Here is a 17,348-nt window from a genome sequence, read left to right as displayed (position 1 = left end):
CCATAATCTATGCAGCACAGTGCAAAATTAAAATGTAGGTCTCTTGTTTTAAAATTATTATGAATGTCAAAATGGCTATAGCAGAGCATTAAGACAAGCACAGGACCCTTCTAAGCACTGGGCACTGTGTGACTGTATAGTATGCACATTCACAAAGCTGACCCTGTCAGAAGGTCTCAGGGCAGGGGTTAGAAAGAAGACAATAAAACCCTTATTTGCATGTGTCTACTCCCTGGTTGGGAAGAAAAATCTTAAATATATCAACCAGCTAGAGATTAGTCTCAAGGCAACATACTAGCTAGCATTATAGTCCCATACCCACAAATTCAGAAAATGGCCAAATGTCCTATCTCTTCATTTTAAAGATGAGGAATTTGAAGAGAAAAAAAAAAATTGAGGGACTGTCCCAACTCACGCATCTAGGTTATAGTAAAGATGTGAATTCAACCAAAGCCTTTCAGATTCTAGCCCAGTGATTTCCTCTGTTCCTCTGCAATATCCAGGCTATTCAAAGTGAGTGGAACAGGATGGAAGTTCTTTGAAGGAAAAGATTGAGCCAGAGGCTGCAGAAAGGACTACAATTGGTAAAGAGAGAGTTATCTGCCAGGAGACAACTGCTGTCCTCTCCCTTCCCCCAGGGAGCATAACTTTTCTGTGTCCTTACTTAGAATTAAGAGGATCACTCCAAACACAATTATTGAGTAATGATTAGGAATCAGGCAATGTACTAGAGAATAGGGCTACAGAGTTAATTTTGACATGCTTCCCAGGAGCTCACCCTCTGGTGAGCAAAGATAATAGTGGAAATCAGCTATCACTTGGGCACCTATCCTTTAATATGAATGGGAAGCAATGTTAAAGAAAATAATAAGAAGAAAAGTGGAAATTAATACCTAAAACCAACAGGTAACTAAAAAGTCTTTTTCAGAATAGGAGAATCATGGATGATTTGCACATCACCTTGTATGTCTCAGCAGTGTTACCATCAATACCTTCACCAACTCTGGAAACTTCAGGCTAAACTGAACCCCAATAAACCTTTGTACATATCTCAAAAATATGCCTCCTATTGTACTCTATTTCGTTATTTATGCCCCCTTCAAAAAAAAGCAACAACAAACCTGAGGTGTCCAAAGTTTAGAAGTAGATGTTAATTATGTGCTTCCAGAGCCAAGTCCAGTGCCTGCCCTATAATAACAGCTTCTTTATTCAACATTACTGCTGATGGTCAATAAATTGAATGGATTGACAGATGAGGTCAGTGTAACTGTGGGCACCCTCCGAGTGGAGGACTTGGGTACAGAGAGAAGCTTTCAGTACATCAAGGTGAGAGAAGCAGGGTCAGTCACATCCAAGAGATACTTCTGCCATTTCACTCTTCTTTTATCCTTCTGCCAATTTCTTCACTTAAGAAAGTAAAAAAAAAAAAAAAGTAGCTATCAAGTCCTTTACTTGGGCTTAATTCTTATATATACTCCTACACACAGTTTTGCCTCTCACTGATCATTTTAAATTGAAATAATTAAACTACCTTATAGGACACAGGCTCACTTTTCTAACCAGGTCAGGTTTTGATTGTATTCATTCACAATCCTTACCTATGTATAAGCCTGCTCTAATAGTTATTTGTAGAACCATCTTTCTAAGTTTATGTCATAGAGTTGTATATAGTTATGAGTACATTCAACTCTGTGGAATGCATATATTATAGAAAAGGTTAAGTATGAATCACTTTATATGGAGTACATCATGAATTAGGTGAGCTTGGATTTACTAGCAACTGGAAGATCCTTCTGTAAAGTAAAAAAAAAAAATCCATCAGTCAATAAACAAGGATTTATCAAGAATCTTTTGAGGATGCATTAGACTACTCAGTTATGAATCCAATTTCAAAGAAATCATCCACTGATTTATTGCTTTTATATGGTTCAGATACTTATTTTGAAAGGAAGCACACTTGTGTTTGGTTTTATAACAGAAAGAGATAGGGTGATGAGTAAATGTGATTCTCTGAAATGGTACCCCTGAGAAAGTCATCAGGTATGACATTGGTTTCCTGCTGATGTATCATTACTGAGATGAAGTCAAGATGTTTATTTTTCAAGCAGAAGTTACATTCTCTGTCAATATGACATTACATTATGGTGCTGCTAGTTCTTCAGGGATATGATTCCTACAGTAGGGTGGATATTGGAGCCTTAGGCAGTGATGCCATATCTCAGGTGACTAAGAGAAGATACAGGCAGCTCACTACACAGAGAGCTAGGTAAACTAGCCAGTTTACCTAGCATAGCTTACAGGGCAGTTTTCACCAACACTGTACTTAGATTGGCATTTTTAGTCCTACTTTTAAATTTGAAAAGCCAACCAGTGGTCAATCAGGAACACATCCAATCCCATATATTTGTAATATTTATCTTACTTTATGCCAGGAATTCTAGGTTTAGATAACTAGCTATTGAAAGTGTAATATTTGGCACAATGATGACTCAAGTAGCCTATTCCAGTTACACTGTGCTGACTAAACCACCTCAAACTTATTGGCACAAAACAACCATCTTACTATGCTCAGGAATTTGTAAAAGGTAGAGTAGGGATGACTTGTCTCTACTACATGATGTCTGACATATTAGCTCAGATGATTCAAAGACACATGGTTACTTGACAGCTAGGAGTTAGTATGTAGACTTGTTTGTTCACATGTCTGGTGCCTAGGCTAGGAAAACTCTAAGACTAAGACTGCTCCTTAGAGTGCCTACACATAGCCTTTCCATGTGGCTTGACTTCCTCACAGCATGGCAGCCTCAGGGTAGTTGGATTTTTCATATGGTGTCCCAAGACTCCAGGCCCAAGTGCACCAGTGAACACGGCAGAGCTGCACTGCCTTTTATGAACTAACATTGGAAGTCATACAGTGTCATCTTCACTTCATTCTATTACTTACAAACAAACACAAGCCTGTCCAGATTCAAAGGGAGGGGACATAGACCCCTAACTCTCAGTAGGAGGAGCTTCAAAGTCACAATGAAGAAACCATGTGAATGGGATATATTGTTGTGGCCATCTTTGACAAATTTTGCCACAGTCCACCCTCTTCCCTCACAGTTCACATCCCTCCCACATGCAAAACATGCTCACTCTCTTTTCCAAGACCACCAATATTAAATGCACACCTACAGGAATAGTAAAACAGGAAGCTGTTTCTTTTTTGTTATTGGTGTTTTCTTTTCTGGGTAAGGGGAAATAATTACCTATAAAAGACTTCAATGGGTGAAACATTGATTACAGGTATTGAACTAAAATGTAGCGCTCCTGAAGAACAGGAGAAGATACTTTCAAACTCTTCATCCAATAAGGGATCAATATCAAAATATACAAGGGGTTCAAACAACTAAACAGCAAAAAATCCAAATAATCCAATTTAAAAATGGAAAAAGTATCTGAATAGACATTTCTCAAAAGAAGACATACAAATGACCAATAGGTATATGAAAGAATGCTCAACATCACTAGTCATCAGAGAAAAGCAAATCAAAATCACAATGAGATATCTCACCCCAGTTAGAATGGCTATTATCAAAAAGACAAAAAATAACAAATGCTAGCAAAAATGCAGAAGAAAGGGAACTCATATATACTGTTGGTGGGAATGTATATTAATACAGCCATTATGGAAAACAGTATAGCTCAAAAAGCTAAAAACAGAACTACCATATAATCCAGCAATCCCAATACTGGGTCTATATCCAACGGAAAGGAAAACAGTATGTTAAAGAGATAGTGACACTCCCACATTTACTGCAGCACTATTTACAAAAGATAAGACATAAAATCAACATACATATCCATCAACAGATAAATGGATAAAGAAAATGTAGTATTCATACATAATGGAGTACTATTCAGTCTTAAAAAATCAAATCCTGTCATTCATAGCAACATGGATGAGTCTGGAGGACATTATGTTAAGGGAAATAAGTCAGGCAGAAAAAGAGAAATACTAAAATTTCTCACTCATTTTTGGGAGCTAAAAAGTAGATCTCATAGAGGTAGAGGGCAGAATAGTGGTTACTAGAGGAAGAGAAGGGTAGAAAGGAGTGAAGAATTGGGAGAGTTTGATTAACAGATACAAAAGTACAGCTACATAAGAAGAACAAGTTTTAGTATTCTATAACACTATAGTAAACAAAAATTTATTGTATTTTTTTCAAAGAGCTAGAAGAGAGGATTTTGAATATTATCAACACAACAAAGTGATTAAGTTTTGAGATGATTTATATACTAATTAACTTGATTCGATCATTACACATTGTACACATGTATCAAAATACCACACTGTACCTCATAAACATGTACAATTATGTGTCCATTAAAATATATTTTAAAATGTAAATATAGCTCAAAACTCAGGATCTCATCATGTAAGTCAAATGAAGCATCTCAGGTTAAGCATTTTGGATACAGTTAAATATGGAAACCTGGGAACTAAAGAGACAAGGTATCTGCTCCACTTACTCAACAGACAATATGGAGATATACAGAGGATAACTGTTATAGACTCTTCCATTCAAAAATAGGGGGAATGAGAGGCACATAGCAGTCACTGGTTAATAGGAATTCTGAGACCTAGAAAGGTCCGTGTTGGAAGATCCTTGTTTGGGGGATATATTCCTTGGCTGTCCTCTCTAGTCTTTGGGTCTGCTCTCTGGACTCTTATTCTGCTATTGGAAACATCTTTCTTTTTCTATAAGAAGGGGCACTTGTTTGCAACTGAGTAACCTTTTTAGTCTATTTATTGTCTTTAAAAGATTAGGAGTCTAAAGACCTCCTTTCATTTTATATTTGTTGTTTTCAGTCCAAACATACAATTCCTTAAAAACTGTTGGGGGCAGGGCTGGGCATGGTGGCTCATGCCTGTAATTTCAGCATTTTGGGAGACCAAGATGGGAGGATTGCTTGAGTCCAGGAGTTTGAGAACAGCCTGGGCAATACAGTGAGACCCCCATCTCTACAAAAAAATTAGCCAGACAAGGTGGCGCATGACCCATCCACCTTGGGAGGCTGAGGCAGGAGGATCACTTGAGTCTGGGTAGTCGAGGCTGCAGTGAGCCATGATCATGGCACTGCACTTCCAGCTTTGGTGACAGAGTGTGACCCTGTCTCAAAAAAAAAAAATACTGTTGGGGCTTATGTATAAATTTATAATCTACTTCATTAGACAAGAACTATACTCACAAATATTTTCAAGATAAACCCCGTTTTAGTTAGGAGGATTACATTTTAGAGATGTATTGCATAGCATGCTGACTACAGTTAATAATAATGTACATTTCAAAATTGCTAATAGATTTTAAATGTTCTCACCACAAAAAAAATGATTAGTATGTGAAGTAATGGATATGTTAATTACCTTGAGTTAATCATTCCACAACAAAACACTACATTATACTCCATAAATATTTACAATTATTATTTGTCAATTATAAGCCCTTGTTATCTTAGGTTCCCTGTGAGTATGCTGTGTGGCCCAACACCCTTAATATTCATAGAAGCTTATTGTTTAGAGGAGAGAATCTATAAGGCATGTTCTTATGATCCTTATAAGACCTATTGTCTGTCTGAAAGAGCTTATAAGGTGCTGCTTTAGATATTTCTCAGGTTTTAACAAAGAATCTTACAGTCCCACCCTGTATATGGTTTTTCCCCTCAGGCCTGTTCTGATTTGAGGACCCTTTGAAGGCAGAAAAGACTTATTCTGGATCCTTTACATTTCCTCCAACTTCTACTTGGACACTTAATAGCCTGTTCTTCAGTGCTTTGTCCTCTCTGTTTGGTATCAGCAGCTAAAAGCCAAGCAGTAACCTTAGTGCTCTATCTGGAAATCTCTTTAGGTAGATGATGAGATTTATTAAGTATATTTTCTATTTTCCATGTTACCACAGGAAACAATGTTGGTAAACTTTTCCCCATCCTCCATCTTTCAACAGCAATTGCCTTTCTTTCCTCCCAGCCTTCCAACAACCTCCTTGAGGTCCTTCCAGCTTCTGTCTGCTGCCTGGTCCCAAACATAAAGCCACAACACTTCACTTTTTGATACAGCATCAATTATCTGTGTAGCTACTTATTACTGCATAATAAATCATCCAACATCTTAGTGGCTTAAAACAATAACAAGCAGTTCATTATCTCTCACACTTTCTGTGTGTCAACAATTTGGGAAGATCTCAGTTAGGCAGTTGTGGTTCGGGGTCTCTCCTTTTGGTGCAGTCAGACAGTAGCTGGGGCTGGAACAGCTGGGAGTTGGCCAGGCATCATTCTCTCTTCATGGACTTACAGGGCTTTTCCATGTGATATCTCCACATGGGCTACTTTGAGTTCTTCACAGCATGGTGGTCTCAGGGCAGTCAGACAGCTGACATGGTGGCTCATGGTTCCAAGCACACCAGGATTGGAGCTTCATCACTTTTTATGACCTAGACTTAGAAGTTACTTAGTGTCACTTCCACCAAATTCTGTTGATTAGGAGCAAGTCACAAGCCCACTGAGACTCAAGTGGAGGGGAAATAGACCCCATGTTTCAATGGAAAGAGTGTCAATGATAATATTGTTAAGAAAAAGCATATGGGATGGGAGATATTGTGGCTATCTTTGGCAAACACAATATAATATAGTCTATGACTTCTATATGACATATGGAAGCATGCAGAGGAGAAAGAAGTGGGAACTGCTTCTCTTCTCTTTGCCTTGCCAACATGCCACTATGCTATCCACAGACCAGTTTGAGAGGGCCGTGCAGGATGAATGTAGGGGATCCCACCAGATGACCCAAACCATGGGTACTCCATAAAGCTTTCTTTGGAATACTTAGCTGACATGCAGAATGATACTTATAATTTCATTTTATTCTCAGCATCAGAGCAAAAATTTATTCTGAATCCAAAATTATTTACAAGTATTGCCTTAGCTGGGTAAAACTTGAAAAGTATTTAAAAGAATAATTTTAACTGTATTGGCTAATAGCTGATTTTAGCGTAAGTCACCTTCAGTATTTTTTGTCTTGCAAACAGTTTGGGGTTGAAAAGACTACCAGTCATGCATTAAAATATAACCAAGTGTATGCCTCCAGCTGAGATCTACCTCTGAGTTAGAGACTGTCCATTGCAATCACCTACCCCGTGTACCTATATGAATGTCTCAAGTGTACCTCAATCATATTGTTTTCCCCAAACTTAATGTGTCTTCTTTCTCATTGAATGGCATTAATATCTATCTAGTGCTTTAAGCTGGAGGTTAACCTTGACAATTTCCAATCCATCTCTAAGACCTGTTGATTGCCCCTCTATGTCTCCTGTTGGCACATTGCTCTCCACCCACACCACTACCCATTAAGTCCAAATCATTATCATCTGTCATCTGGACCATTGCTGTAGCTTTGTAACTTCCTGGATTCACTTTTGCCTTCCTCTAGGCAGTCATCCACATGGTAACCAAAGTGATTTATTTCAATATGCTAATCTGGTAATGTCAAGCAATTCCCATTAAAAGCCAGCAATGGCTCCCCTTGGTTCTCAAAATAAAGCTCCATCAGACACTGGTTTACAAGGCCCTATATGATGTAGCCCCTGGTTCATTTCTGAAACATTGTCTCACCCCACATTCCCCCTGTATTCCAGGCCTCAATTGCATCCCTCAATTGCAGCAAACCCTCCTATCTCAGACATTGCCAAACCCTGCCTTCATCTCTTTAATGCCTCTCATTTTTCAAATCTCTAATGAAATATCACTTCCTGGGGGATAAGCTTCTCTTATCTGTCAGATTAGACCAGGACCCCATTTAGTAAGCTCTCATAGCATCTTATAATTTTCCTTCAGAGCTCTTATTATAGTTAGTAATTATGTATTCATGTGATTACTTTATTGTTTCCCTTCATCTCAAGGTTGCAAACTCCTTGAAGGCAAGAATCAAATCTATTTTGCTCTCCACTGGATCCCCAGCACATAGCAGTGCCTGGCATCTCTGCAAGCCTTTTCCAACCACTCAATCTAAAACACTCCCTTCTATACCACTCGCCTATCTTAAGTCTCTTACCTTTTTTCCAAAGCACCCATTATTATCTGTGTGTCTTGTGTGTATATGCATTCGTGTATATATATATATAGATGTGTATATGTATAAATATGTTTGTGTATGTGTGTGCATAATTTGTTTACTTGTTACTGTTTCCCCCTCTAGAATGTAAATTACAAAAAATCAGAGACTTTTGTATTCTTGTTCATTGCTGTAACTCTACCACATACCTGGCACACAATAGGTACTCAATAAATATTTGTTAAAAATATGAGAAATAAGCCAGGCATGGTGGCTCACGCCTGTAATCCCAGCACTTTGGGAGGCTGAAACGGGTGCATCACCAGAAGTCAGGAGATTGAGACCAGCCTGGCCAAAATGGTGAAACCCTGTCTCTACCAAAAATACAAAAATTAGCTGGGCGTGGTGGTGGGCGCCTGTAATCCCAGCTACTCGGGAGGCTGAAGCAGCAGAATCACTTGAACCCAGGAGGCGGAGGTTGCAGTGAGACGAGATCGTACCACTGCACTCCAACCTGAGTGACAAAAGAAAAACTCTATCTCAAAAAAAAAAAAAAAAGGCAGTTGCTCAAGAAATAAATCCTGGCAGTTCCTTCTTTAAAAATCAACGATAAAAATATGCTGCACTGAAAAAGAGATAATACATTGACATGTTTTTCTTTTGGAAAAATTGCCTTTCACGATCTGCCCAAAATGACACTTTGATAGTTTTAACTCATTTCAGCACACGTCATTAAGCAACAAGGGGCTATATTTGGTTTAGTTTATTTCAACTTTGTTGTTCTGCAAAGCTCAGTCAGATTCTTCATCCATAATCCTGAATGGAAGCCATTTGGGATTTGATAGGGTCAAAAACATACACAAATCAAACACCAGAGACTTTGGAATCAGTTTTAGAATCAGACAGACCTTGATTTGAATCTCAGCTTCAACATTTATTAGCACTATGACTATAGGAAGCCACATAACTTTTCTTGGCCTCGGTTTCCCCAGGAAATATGTGACTTGAAGGGTCAATTCAGTAATAGGACTGACCATGGTTTTAAGTGAATGGTACAGACTCTTAATAAATGCTATCCATTTATTATTCATGTCTATTCCCAAAGTACCCACGATACAAAGGAGGAAATTGAAGCCCTAAGAGTTGAAGAAAATTTCCCAAGGCCATTCCTCTTATATCTAGGTGACAGAAATTACCAGGTCTGTGATTAAGTATCATTCAACCATCACTTGCTTGGGAGACTTTTTCAGTGAAAACCTACTGTGCCATTGGTCTATATCTCTGTTTCAGTACCAGTACCATGCTATTTTGGTTACTGTAGCCTTGTAGTATAGTTTGAAGTCAGGTAGCGTGATGCCTCCAGCTTTGTTCTTTTGACTTAGGATTGTCTTGGCAATGCGGGCTCTTTTTTGGTTCCATGTGAACTTTAAAGTAGTTTTTTTCCAACAAATGGGATGTAATTAAACTAAAGAGCTTCTGCACAGCAAAAGAAACTACCATCAGAGTGAACAGGCAACCTACAGAATGGGAGAACATTTTTGCAATCTACTTATCTGACAAAGAGCTAATAGCCTGAACCTACAAAGAACTCAAACAAATTTACAAGAAAAAAACAACCCCATCAAAAAGTGGGCAAAGGATATAAACAGACACTTCTCAAAAGAAGACATTTATGCAGCCAGCAGACACATGAAAAAAATGCTTGTCATCACTAGCCATCAGAGAAATGCAAATCAAAACCATAATGAGATACCATCTCATACCAGTTAGAATAGCAATCATTAAAAAGTCAGGAAACAACAGGTGCTGGAGAGGATGTGGAGAAATAGGAACACTTACACTGTTGGTGGGATTGTAAACTAGTTCAACCATTGTGGAAAACAGTATGGCGATTCCTCAAGGATCTAGAACTAGATGTACCATATGACCCAGCCATCCCATTACTGGGGATATACCCAAAGGATTATAAATCATGCTGCTATAAAGACACATGCACACATATGTTTATTGCAGCACTATTCACAATAGCAAATACTTGGAACCAACCCAAATGTCCATCAAAGATAGACTGGATTAAGAAAATGTGGCACATATACACCATGGAATACTATGCAGCCATAAAAAAGGATGAGTTTGTGTCCTTTGTAGGGACATGGATGCAGCTGGAAACCATCATTCTCAGCAAACTCTCGCAAGAACAGAACACCAAACACCACATGTTCTCACTCATAGGTGGGAATTGAACAATGAGATCACTTGGACACAGGAAGGGGAACATCACACACTGGGGCCTGTTGTGGGGTGGGGGAAGGGGGAAGGGATAGCATTAGGAGATATGACAAGTTAATGGGTGCAGCACACCAACATGGCACATGTGTACATATGTAACAAACCTGCACGTTGTGCACATGTACCCTAGAACATAAAGTATAATTAAAAAAAAAAAAGAAAACCCACTGTGTTCGGACACATACGTTTTCCTAAGACAGACTGGAGAGTCCATTATGTCCTTGCATTGAGTAAGACTCACTACAACCTTCAGTTCCAACTAAGAAATTTCCTATTCCAACAGAAAGGAGGACCAGTCCAATCAAAAAATCTGGGTGAGAAATGCGATGGAAAGATAGTCCCCATGCCAATTTTTAGGAGTCCTTTTACTTCCTCCTATCTCAAGAATAAAAGAAAAATTACAAATAGAGACTCTGTTAAAATCTTTTCATTTGTAAGTGCCATGTTCTTTAATTATATTGAAATCATTTGCTTATGACAAACAATTCACTACAACGCAATTCCGATGAGCTTTAGGTTCAATTTCACATCTAGACAAGAATTATTCTAAACACAGGAATGAGCAAATTTTACAATAAGTAAAACTGATGCATAAAATAAATAAAATTAGATAATAAATTTCAAGCAAATTGCATAGTGCCATGGCAGTGCTTTATACAGCAGACAGGATTAAGGAGATATTATCAAAGTGGGATATAAAAATTGCATATATTGAAACCTTGACTGGATGATTCATTTTCTGTGAGAATTTGATCAGTGAATAACAAAAGAGGGTCAGCTAGAAGTGTTTATTGCTCAGTTACTAAAGATGGAAGATGATGGATAATTAACTAATTGAGTTCCTGGATAATCAGAAGAAATGGAGAATATATGCCTAAAATTAATTCTTTCCTTACTGGAAGGACCTAACTGACTCTACCTGTAAATATGCTCAACTCAGTTGTGGCTACAGATTGTTCTTTATTTTAGTTTCAGTTTATCCATGACTCAAGCTGATTTCATATAGGAATCTTGTCATATTACCATAACATTTTATTCTGAACCTGCTAGAAAGGCAGTTAGTCATTTATTATAACACAAAACAATTCAAATTGGTTGCAGTTTTGTTTTCAGAATCAAAACCATCTCCTTTGATGTGAATACCATAAAGTTCTATATTTAAAAGGCATTGAATGCATCATAATGGTAAATAAGAAGACCCTTAAACTAGCATTCATACCTCCTACATATAAAAACTTAAATGGATAATTTTTACCCACAACAGGTTTATTTTTGTGGCAGAGAATTTTAAAGAATTGATTAAATTAGCTATAACTATGCTCAGAAGCATAATTTGAAATAGTGTTGAATAAATGAGGAAAGTATTTTCAAGCATAGGGAAAACTCTCTTAAAATTCCCTTTTGTTCATTATTCAGCAAACGGTTATTAAGCCCCCACAGTTTGCATGACGATGTACAATATAATAAGATTCTAACCTGGCATCCTTCTATTCTAGCTCAGTTAGTTGAATGAGTTAATCTTTTCAGCTGTCCATTCACAGTATGTGATGAAAGACTACAGAAATTAAATGAATGAGTCAGTCTGAAAAGACATGTGGACATGTATATTTAAGTTTCCTTTTGTTTTGTGTGCTAAAAACAGTTTACTACCTACATACCCTTTCTATTTCTTTAGGGGCTTCAGAATTTAAAAGAATATTATCTTACTGAGGCAGTGAACTATATGCTTCATCATGAGTTTCTAAAGGTTTATAGAGGTGAGAACTGTAATTTGCAAGATTCTGCAGATATGCAAAGGAAAAAACAGCACAGTAAATTTGAGCAGATAAGGAGAAAGGTATTTTGAGGGGTTGTTTCTATTTGAATAGTAATTTTAGACTTAAAAATACAGAATAGGTCATACATTTTAGAGATGGACATCAGAACTCATCTAGACCAGTGGTTTCCAACATTTTACATTAGAGTCATTGGATCTTTAAAAAAAATAGATCCTAAGTTCTCATCCCCAGAGACTGGTTTAGAAGGGGCTGGGAGGGGAGGCAGGCATACATGTATTTGTAAAAGTTCCCCAGCAGCCAAAGCTGAAACCCACAGATCCCAGCTCAGCCTTGACATTTTTGGCATGAGGTCCCTGAGGCTTTGAAAGAATAAGTAGCTTGCCTAAGGTCAACACAGCTTATAAGCCTTGGAGCAGGCACAGAACAGAAATATCCAAATTCCCAAAGCAGATCTCTCTTTACTAAACCAACTGGCATCATTTCTACTTCACACTGGTTGAGATCTAATTACCAATTAGTAGTAGCTGGGAAGTCCAAGACTGCCTATAACAAGTCCCCTCCTCCTAATGACTTGTATGTGCTTCCTTTTCTTGCTAAGCACTAAGTAAGTCTTCAGATACTTATGAGGACACTGATGACACTGTAATAATTAATCTGGTTAGTCCACATTTTGAAAGGCTTCACTTATTTAAAACTTTTGCATCCATAAAATGTATCATTCATATTTTAAGGCAAAGAAAACAGATTTAATATTTGAATCTGAGTCCCACTTAAGTCTTCATTATCGAGTTTATATAGCTGAGCACATAGAAGTACTCCGATGTTAGGCTGGATTTTGTTTGCTGACTTCCTTAAATGATAATACCTTTAGTTTGGCCCCTTCTGCCAGATTCTGAAAGCTCCATGCAGATAGAGCCCTTGTCCAACTTCATCAATTGTCTCCCAGCACCTAGTACAATGCCTGTCACAGAGGCAACACTCAACAATTAATGGTTGAATTAAAAATCCTTTATTATATTTTTGTTAAGAAATGAGACAGAGTGCCTTTAGCCAACTTGCGTAGGACAATCCCATATAAATAAAAGTATGGAAAGATGGCTTTATAAAGTAGTAGTTTTACAGTTACTTTTTAAAGAGCTTTGGACAGATTTTTGTGATACAATGGTCTGATTAAAGGTTACAACTAGGCCAAGGCAGGAAAATCACATGAGCCCAGGAGTTTGAGACCTTAGCAACATAGTGGGACCCCATCTCTACAAGAAGTTAAACAAAAATTAGCTGGGCATGGTGGCTCACACTTGTAGTCCCAGCTACTCAGGGGTCTGAGCGGGGAGGATCACTTGAACCTGGGACGTCGAGACTGCAGTGAACCATGATCATGCCAGTTCACCCCAGCCTGAGCAATAGAGTGAGACTCTGTCTCAAAAAATAATAATGATAAAGGTTATAATTAATGTTTTTTATTGGAAGCACTAGGTGCATTCATTAATAAATTCTACTAATGTATCAAGCAAATGAGGTTTCTGTTTTTTAGCCTGATTTTCCAAGAGATCAAATTTACATGGTGAAGGATGACACAGAATATTTGGCAATTATTCACAATTGCTATCTCTCCAGCTCAAATTCCAAGTCATTGCCAGGTTGCAATGGAATGTTCAGCCATGTTTAGGGCTGGCTTCACCAGAGATACTGTATCACAATGGGCAATGTCGATAAATCAAAAGCCTCAAGGACTCTGTTGAACTCTCTTCTTCATTTTCAGGCTGCATGTATCTCCCACAAAGGGAGGTGGCACCTGGGTACTATACTAATCTAGCTAAATGAGCCACATAGAAGCAAATCTGTTCTGCCTTCCAGGTTCTGCAGCTGCCCATCTGAGCATGTATACTATAATCTATTCTACCTATTCTGAAGTCCTTGCACCACTCTTTAAACTGTTACATGCTCTTTCAGTCCCCATTTTGCACATAATGAAGTGTAATTAACTGAAATAGCTCTTCTCACCTTCCTTATCTCTCCAGGGATCTGCTGTTGAACTTACAAAACTCATTTAAGTACACAAGGTACAAATTGTCCTTGTTGTACCATCTGAGTTATACTTAGGCTGTCATTCACATTATAAGTCCTTCATTTAGTATACCTTTTATATGTGGCTGAAGACACTACTGACATGCAGTAAGCTTTAATGAAATAAAATTAATACCAAGTTTCCTTGTCTTTTGGGAAACATAACCGTTATTATTTTCTGGCAAGATAAAGAGTTCAGTGCCTCTGGTGACTCAGAGGAGTTGCATATTATTGTGGAAGGCAGTAATCTAGTTACAGAAGAAGATAATTCAATTGATGGCTGTTTACAGCTCAGTCATTTCAATCCCACCTTTTCAACCCCACCATTTGACCCCCTCCTTTGACCCAAACATAAACCCAGATCCCATACATTTTTCTCTAAGGCTATTTGTCCTTTATACCAAGGAATAAATATAATTTTTCAGGCTTTTATCTAATTTATGTAGAAATAATCAATACAAATATCACTGACATCAGCTAAAATGACACATTTAAATATGGTAGAAATGGTTCACCAGCCAAATAATCAATGTTAAAAATCAACACTGGAAAAATTATATTATTAATGAATATTTAATCTCTGCTATATAAAAGAGATGAACTAGAGGGCTGGAGGGGGAACAGGTATATATTTAAGGGGCTCATCTTAGATGTAACATCAACATTAAACCTAATGTTAATGGAGGAATTGCGCTGTGAATGAACAACAATACTGTAAGTTCCTTAGGGCCAGGGACACAGCACAGGCTCAGTAAATGTTTTCTGAATGAATGAATGAATGAATGGATGAGTGGTCCTCTTGATAGATTTACAGTGCAACATTGGGATTTGGAGAACTGCTTTAAAATCTCTATTCGCATCTAGGGATTAATAAACTAGATTTTGGAAAAGTCTAGAATATAATGTAGGTGTTTCTGTTTATTAATTAATTAAAATGACCACAAAGTCATTATTCTTACCCTTAATTTCTCAGTCTGAAAAGTTAATGAACTGTATCTGTTCTATGAATAATTGAGTTGAACTTGAAAGAGAACTCCCTATTCCAAAAGCCTCCCACACCACCAGTTAACTGTGATTTATCCTTTTACTTCTAAAGAATTTTAAGCATCTTCCATCTAACTTGACTGACAACCAATCTGTGCTTCCTCTGTCTTTATTCTGTCAGGAAGAAGACGTTACTCGTGAAAGTCGTTTTAATTTTAGTGGTTATGGAATGGGTCACTGCCTCCAAGTGAAAGATGGAACAGCTGTCAAGGCCACACCTGCCAACCCGCTCCCACAACCCCCAAAAGATGCAGATGCCATCAAGAAGAAGTTTGTGGACCGGGCAAAAAGGATTGACACGATATCTCGAGCTGCCTTCCCATTGGCCTTCCTCATTTTCAACATCTTTTACTGGATCACATACAAAATCATTCGGCATGAAGATGTCCACAAGAAATAGATGTGCCCTACAGACCCTGGGACCGTATTGCCTCAGTGTTGTGCTTGTAAATACACAGTGAAATTGTCTTTATAACACTTTGACAGAGGAGAAGATTGAGGGAGGGGGGAGGGAGGGTCATGGGGATGGGTTTCCTGGCACCTACAAGAAAAAAAGACAAGTTATATGGGTGATGAAGAAAACTGTACAAAATTGAGGGGTTGCAGAATCACGGGAACATAATTCCCTTCCATAGTCTTTAGCATTGTTCTTTCAGTCAGACATGATATGTGCATCAATAAGACACGATATGCGGGGTCAAGTTCTCAAGGGCTGTTTGCCTTTTGGTCCTTTTGGTTTGGTTTGGCTTTGACTAATTCTGGTACTGAAAAGTTAGTTATACACACACACACACACACACACAAACACACACTTCAAAAATGCTTAACCATCTGACCATAGTGACTAGCCTATAGTGAGTCGAGGACCAAACTTTTTCAGGAAAATGCTGCCTCGTTTTTAAAACAAGCCTCCTAAGCTATGTTCTTTACAACGTCTGTAATTAGTGTTTCACTTGAGAAATCCTTTTGTGGGTCGTAAATTATTTCTACTTATCCAGTAAATAACAATGACAAAATAAACACCAATGACAGAAAAATTTCTACTTTACTGTCCATATAGGTGTGCGTTTTAAATATTTTTCTTTCCAAGTTAAAATTTTGAAAGTTCAATTGTGTATTGTGTAACTAATTTGATAGTGTACCCTCTTAATAAATGCCCACTTTATTTTATATCCAAGTTAGTGCACTATATATATTTTTTTGCTTTGGCTATATTTACATGTGACTTTAATTGCCCAACTGTGACTAGCCATTGCAGCTACTCAGCTACTGTATTTATGGAGATGGTGTGTCCTGAACAGTGTAGCTCAGGTCAGCTTGAACTTTCCATTTCTGCTCTCATTGTAGGTGTAACTACTAGTCCTAATGTCAACTGATCCATGATTTCTACTGTCAATATAAGTGAACATTGTTTTAAATATCCTTAACTAACTTAAAGAATTTTAAAATTGTACTGTGATTTTCATAACCCGTTGCCTTTTTGGTACCAGAGCTACGTGGTTTGAATTCTGGCTACATGTTTTAAGTAAGAAAAAAAAAAAAAAGACGTATTTTTGCTTACTCAGATAAAACCTGTAAAAATATAAGGAAATAATTAAATTTTACATGTGCTGTACAAGGGGTTATTTTAAAAAGCATTTGTTCAATTTCAATAAAGCTAAGTGTGCCACAAACTTCTCTAGAGGCTTTCATTTTCATTTTGAATTAAAATGTAGATATTTAAGTTTTTATTTGAAAATTTTTATTATTATACTTTAAGTTCTGGGATACATGTGCAGAACGTGGTTTGTTACATAGGTATACACGTGCCATGGTGGTTTTCTGCACCCATCAACACATCAACAACACTAGGTATTTCTCCTAATGCTATCCCTCCCCTAGCCCCCAACCACCTGACAGGTCCTGGTGTGTAATGTTCCCTGCCCTGTGTCCATGTGTTCTCATTGTTCAACTCCCACTTGTAAGTGAGAACATGCGGTGTTTGGTTTTCTGTTCCTGTGTTAGTTTGCTGAGAATGATGGTTTCCAGCTTCATCCATGTCCCTGCAAAGGACATGAACTCATCCTTTTTTATAGTACTCC

General features: G+C 37.7%; 1 protein-coding gene across 4 annotated transcripts in view; it reads left to right on the top strand.

Moving 5' to 3' along the window:
- GLRA2 (glycine receptor alpha 2) overlaps nucleotides 1-16,940 on the top strand; it is a 231,225-nt gene extending 214,285 nt beyond the window's left edge. Inside the window, exon 9 of one of the 4 annotated variants that reach the window (XM_003917424.5) lies at nucleotides 15,389-16,940. In XM_003917424.5, coding sequence (XP_003917473.1) covers nucleotides 15,389-15,667 — 279 coding nt within the window. In that variant the 3' untranslated portion in view covers nucleotides 15,668-16,940. The remainder of the gene's footprint in view (nucleotides 1-15,388) is intronic. The other 3 variants (XM_009197221.4, XM_003917425.5, XM_009197224.4) reach the window with 3 other exon arrangements.
- Nucleotides 16,941-17,348: the final 408 nt, after the last annotated feature.

This window comes from Papio anubis, chromosome X, assembly GCF_008728515.1.
Source record: "Papio anubis isolate 15944 chromosome X, Panubis1.0, whole genome shotgun sequence".
Lineage (NCBI taxonomy): Eukaryota > Metazoa > Chordata > Mammalia > Primates > Cercopithecidae > Papio > Papio anubis.
This window is presented reverse-complemented; position numbering and strand designations above follow the sequence as displayed.